The 6,246-nt window shown below is 34.1% G+C and overlaps 1 protein-coding gene across 1 annotated transcript; it reads right to left on the reverse strand.

The window, feature by feature from the left end:
• Nucleotides 1-371: 371 nt before the first annotated feature.
• LOC114188521 lies at nt 372-1,469 on the reverse strand. Its single transcript, XM_028077094.1, has one exon. The coding sequence runs from the start codon at nt 1,467-1,469 to the stop codon at nt 372-374; it is 1,098 nt and encodes a 365-aa protein (XP_027932895.1).
• Between the last annotated feature and the right edge of the window lie 4,777 nt (nt 1,470-6,246).

Consider the following 6,246-nt stretch of genomic DNA (forward strand, 5'->3'; position numbering starts at 1 on the left):
TCTCCCTAGCAAAATATTATAAGAGGTGTGAGCATCAACCATAAGGTATCGGATTTTTACCGTTCGTGTTACCATTCCTGTCCAGAACTTGGTGAATAAGTCGACGTAGCCTTTCGTGTTCACTCGCTCCCCTGAGAAGCCCACGATAGTCTCTGAATATTGCTGGATCTCCCCTTCTGGAATTTTCAGCTTTCTGAGAGTGCCCCAGTATAGGATGTCCATCGAACTTCCCAGGTCCACCAGGGTTTTCCTGACCGCATAGTCCTCGATCTCTACTGATATCATCATTGGGTCGTCATGCTGGGGGTCGATCGCTTGGAAATCATCGTCTCGAAACGTGATGGGTGGCATGTGCAGTCTGGGACATACTGTCATGGCATTGACACTTTAAATTGCTCGCACATACTTTTCTTCCTTGCAGACGTAGTGGCCCCACCTCCTGCGAAGCCTCCTGAAATGTAATTAATTACTCCTCTTAGTGGCCTTTCTCTCGTATCCTGCTCATCATCTTTTTTAGGTTCGACCCTTCTGCGGGTGTCTTCTCCTTCCCTCTCTCGGTACCCGGATGTCCTTCGTGGTTGCTCCTCGTAGCATTTTTCTCGTTCTCCCCTTGTTGAGAATCCTCCGCCTTCCCGTTTTACGAATCTTCTTAGGTGTCCCGCCTGTATCAGTTCCTCAATTTTGTCTTTCAAGGTAAAACATTCCTCTATTGTATGCCCATAATTTCGGTGATACCGACAATGCTTCGGGGGAGTCGGGGCCCTTTGAGGGGCTGTTATTAGATCGGTGTTCAGTGCTTCCTCCAGAATTCTGGCTCTGTTGGACACGAGAGGCGTGTACCTCCTGTATTTCGGCTGCCTAGAGTCTTTGAACCTGTGGCCGGATCGGGGTGCCAACGTTCGCTCTCTATCATGGTGCCTCTTCTCCTGTGCGTCCGGTCGAGTTGTATTGTGGAATTCTTTTAGTTCCTCCATCTGCATGAATTTGGTGGCCCTGGTCCGAAGTTCATCCAGATTGTTCACGGGCTTCTTGCACAGACTCTCAATGAAAGGGCCAGGCTTTAGTGTTGTGATGAGGTGGTGCATGGCGACCTTAGGATTTAAATTAGAGATATTCAAGGATATCTTCCCAAATCGTTCCATAAACTCCCGCAAAGACTCTCCTTTTTCCTGCCGTATATTTACCAATGCTAGAGAAGTAAGGTGGTGTGGCTTACTAGTGGCAAACTGTATGCCGAAACGGGTGGCCAATGTATCGAAATAATCGATAGAGTTGGGTGGTAATCGTGTGAACCAATTGAGTGTCGGCCCTTTTAGGGATGTTGGGAAAACACGACAGAGGATCGCGTCGTCCGAAGTATACAATCCTGCCTGGGCGGTGAAGACGTCCACGTGCTCCTCCGGATCAGTAGTGTCATCGTATTGGCTCATAGTCAACCCCTTCCAGCGCGCGGGAAGTTCCGCTTCCATGATCCCGTCCACGAAGGGGTGACGTCTAACTGCTCTGGGCCTTGCTTCTGTTTGGTTGGTGGTAGTTTGTGCTCGAGACTCGTCTCGTCTGGTACCATTGCTACGGGATTCCTCCCTTTGGGGGGGGATTCTGCTCAATTTGCGCTCGCATCCGCTGGTTCTCCTCTCTTAGGGCGTTCAATTCTTCCTCGTTCTTGCGCCTTAATTCTTCCAAATGACGGTTCATCTCTCGCTGCATCTCTGCTGCTACTGAATTATGATTGACTACTGCTCTTGTCGACACCATCCTGCATGAGAATTGTCTGGCCCCACGATGGGCACCAATTGTACCTGAACGGTACTATTTTGGTGCGGAACCAGACGATCTCAAGAACCCTATGTGTGGAACCTCCTCCTGTTCCTTCCTAGACTCCTCCTGGAACTCCCTACCGTCTGCACTACGGGGGTGGGGGTACCTGCAAGCACTACGACGCTCAAGTTAGAGAGTGATTGATATGGGGTGTAGTAGGTTAGTGAGAAAAACGTACATTTACCTGTTCACTAGGCCTTAATTTATACTAATTTCTTAATGGACCTGTTATTAATATTTGCGGGCCGTTTGTATTTGAGGATCGATTCATTCCCTTTCCGACTGAGGTTGCACGCATCGGTTCTTTCCTTATTGGCTGTAATTGTTCTTATGTGCCTTTAATAAAGATCAATTCTTTCCATTCTAAGGTTTGTCCGTCTGTACTTTTGTCAAAGATCCACTCTTTCCTTTTTGGGGTTTGGCCGTCTGTACTTCTCACATATCAACTCCTTCCTTTTTAGGGTTTGGCCGTCTGTACTTCTCAAATATCAATTCCTTCTTTTTTGGGGTTTGATTGCATGCTGCCCCTCTGTACCACATGTCCCGCTTGCTACCCCTTGGGCCGGGGTGTACTCGGCCAAGAGGGCTGGGAATTACACGGCCACTACGCTTGTTGGGCTGCCAGCGTTGCGCTGGATCCAAGCCCCCGCGGTTGGGCCATCGCATGGGGACGCTCCTACCTGGGCCGGGATGATCCCGGCCCGTTTCCCCTTGTTGGGCCGGGAAGTACCCGGCCATATACTAACAGTTGATATTTGAAAAGTTTTCTTAAATCTCTAAGATATTTTTCAACTTATCATACCCTTAAGTATACATTTGTTTTCCTTTGTCCGATTTCTTTGAATAGTCTCTCAAATTGTTTATAAACATTTGTTAATTTTTTAATATTTTTATTTCTTGTTTATTTTCATTATGTAGAATACCATTTCGATATATTTTATCTAATTACTTTTTATTTTCTAACTCATTATCAATCATACTGTAATTTTTCACTATAATTGTATAAATAACTTTTATTTACTACAATATAAAAAATTAATGCAATTGTCATGAATATTTTTTTATCACCATCCAACATATTTGAAGTTTAAAAGATACAAGATCTATGTTAAAATTTTATTATTATGATTATTATTTATTCTTTGTATCATTTTGATCAAGTAATGTATTATAACTTTTATTAGTGTATAAAAAAGAGATTCATTAGAATTTAAAAGATTGGATTAAACAAACATTTAAAATATATTTTAATTTGAATATTTGTTTTTCTTTTATATTTTTAAAAAACATTTTTAAATTTTATGAACTAGGTTTCATTAATGTTTGCAAATTTAATAAATGTGTTGGTTCTCATGAAATTTTATTTGGTATTATAATCTAAAATGTAAACAATTATAATTTATTTTAAACTTTAAATTATGATTATTATTTGTTCTTTGTATCATTTTGATTAAATGATGTATTATAACTTTTATTAGTGTATAAAAAAGAGATTCATTAGAATTTAAAAGATTGAAGTAAATAAACATTTAAAATATATTTTAATTTGAACATTTATTTGCCTTTTATTTAAAAAAAAAAATTTTAAATCTTATGAACTAGGTTTCATTAATGTTTGCAAATTTAATAAATGTGTTGGTTCTCGTGAAATTTTATTTGGTATTATAATCTAAAATGTAAACAATTATAATTTATTTTAAACTTTTATTATGATTATTATTTGTTCTTTGTATCATTTTGATCAAATGGTGTATTATAACTTTTATTAGTGTATAAAAAGAGATTTATTAGAATTTAAAAGATTGAAGTAAACAAAAATTTAAAATATATTTTAATTTGAATATTTGTTTTTTTTTATATTTATAAATTTTATCAACTATGTTTTATTAATATTTGAAAATTTAATAATTGTTTTGGTTCTCATGAAATTTTATTTGATATTATAATCTAAAATGTAAACAATTATAATTTATTTTAAAGTACTTGATATCAAAGAAACAACCATCCTTCTAATGTTGAATATTTGATAATATTATGTTTCCTTTATCATAATTTTTTTATTATTTTATAAAAGTTAATTAAAATTAATATTAAAGTAGTAAGAAAATGGATATAGGTATGGGTACAAGATTATACCCGTTACCCGATGGGGATGGAGATGAGACAAAAGTTTGATACCTGTTGAATTTGGTATGAGGATGGGAATAAATTTTTTTTGATGGAAATGGATATGGGATAGTTAAACCCGTGTCCCCGCTCCATTGTCATCCCTAACTACAAATAGGTACCTTTCTGCTTATATTGATTGCATGTGACATCCAGCAAATGGTAGTACAATTAATGATGAATAAATTTGGAAGTGGTGTGAGTAAAAGATACATACTAATTTATTTTTGAGTGTGTGTACTCGTTCATGTCGCATCGTGTGGAGTTTTAGGGGCAAGACGGCATTAACATTTCATAGTCATAGCAACGACAAATCAGAGAACTCATGGTCAAGTTTTTAGATCCAAATTTGTGGTGTACCATTCACCATCATTTAACACATGACCAAATAAAAATTGGGTGAAATATATATATATATATATATATATATATATATATATATATATATATATATATATATATATAAAAGTTTTGTAGTCTTAAAAAAACAAAATGTAAAAAGAACTTTCTCGACCTAAATAAATTTAAGAGTATTAAGACTAAAATAGTTCTCTCTCTTGACCATATGAGTGAGTGTTTTATTTATAAAAAAAAAAGAAAAATCATACATAATCTCAACTCTCCTCCAAAGTCGAGAATTTTCAAAATCTTAACTTGTCACCTCGGTCCATGACAAATATTTAATGAAACTCATCGTTTTATGATAAATATTTATCGGATCGAAATCAAAATGAACATAATCGATGATTCCCTGAACGTTTTATATATATATATATATATATATATATATATATATATATATATATATATATATATATATATATAATTTTGTTTCTTCCATATTTTTTTTCTTTTCATTTAGGAAATAGCATCTTAATTAGTCTATATATTAAGAGTTAACTTTTACAGACCATTAGGCTTTTCGAAGAGTTTTATCTCACCCAAAGATTTAGGACTAAGAATACCCTTACAAGTGATCATTAGTTGATAGAGTACAACAATATTACTACTTGGTATATGTGATTGATACAATGTTTATCTTACACTTTATAATTGAGTAAAAAGAATTCACCTCCTTAACACTAATTGAACATCTTTAGCACATAAACTTTTAATTTTAATATTGTCGAACAATTTTAGCTTAAAGTCCACCTCCTTAGTTAAAAAATAGAATTTTTAAAAGACAAAAATACTAAAAAAATTTACCTAAAGAAGACCGCTAAAATTTTTAATAATAATAGTACCACTCAAAAAATAATTCAAAATCTAATATGATATCTACCGGTGTGAAAAATGTTATAGAAATAGTTTTCTCCTTATAAGAAATAGTCTTAACAACTCCATTACTCAAATTTATCCCTTTGAAATGGGTATTAAACATAAAATAATTTATTTGAATTTACAAAAATCAGTATGAAAAGGGTAGAAAAAATGTAAGAGTTAGAAGAAACAATTTTTTTAGATTTACCAATAATAAGTTAATTGAATAAATTTAATACATAAAATTTCTCTCCAAAAGTAGAAAATGATTTGAAAAAATAATATAAAAAATTTGAGTAAAAGCTCGCGTAAAGTTTGTCTGATTAATAAATGAATTAAATATGTTTTTAATATTGAATTCGTAAAATTAACATTTTTCTTTAAAATTTATACTTTAAGAATGAATATAATATTTTAATATTAAGTTGTTTATACAGTTTAATATATTCTAGTTTTTTTCAATTGTAGGTAAATTTGCCTTCGTTATTACGAAAATGGACAAATTTTTAAAAAATTACGTATTTAGACAAATCGTTCCGTCCCCACACGTTTTCATCCAAAGAAATCGTGCACCCCCAATACATTTTTCTTAATCCAGGAGAGTCAACGGGTCAAATTAAGAAATCGTGTGGGTGCCAGACATTTTCATAATAAAATCGTTGGGGGGACAGACATTTTCAAGCAAAAAACATTAGAGGGGCACACGTTTTTTTAGTAATCGATTACCAAATCATGTAATCGATTACAAACGTTTTTGTGGTTTTTTTTGTTACTTTTTGCATGCTATCTTTTGGTTTTGTCTCTATCTATTTGATTGTATATTCTTTTGTCACAGTTGAACACTTCATGTATTGAGCAGCATTCAAAAATTGAATTTATGTCCCGCATATCAAAAGAATCAAGGAGTCATGATCACTTCAGTGTCAACCTACACATGATATCATGCTTTTAATACTATTTGTCACATGTTTTCACTAAATATTGTAATTAGTTTTTAAACTC

Source organism: Vigna unguiculata, chromosome 6, assembly GCF_004118075.2.
Source record: "Vigna unguiculata cultivar IT97K-499-35 chromosome 6, ASM411807v1, whole genome shotgun sequence".
NCBI classification, from domain to species: Eukaryota; Viridiplantae; Streptophyta; class Magnoliopsida; order Fabales; family Fabaceae; genus Vigna; species Vigna unguiculata.

Excerpts from the sequence above, each read along its gene's own strand:
- LOC114188521 (XM_028077094.1), bottom strand. The coding sequence starts at position 1,469 with ATGGAAGCGGAACTTCCCGCGCGCTGGAAGGGGTTGACTATGAGCCAA.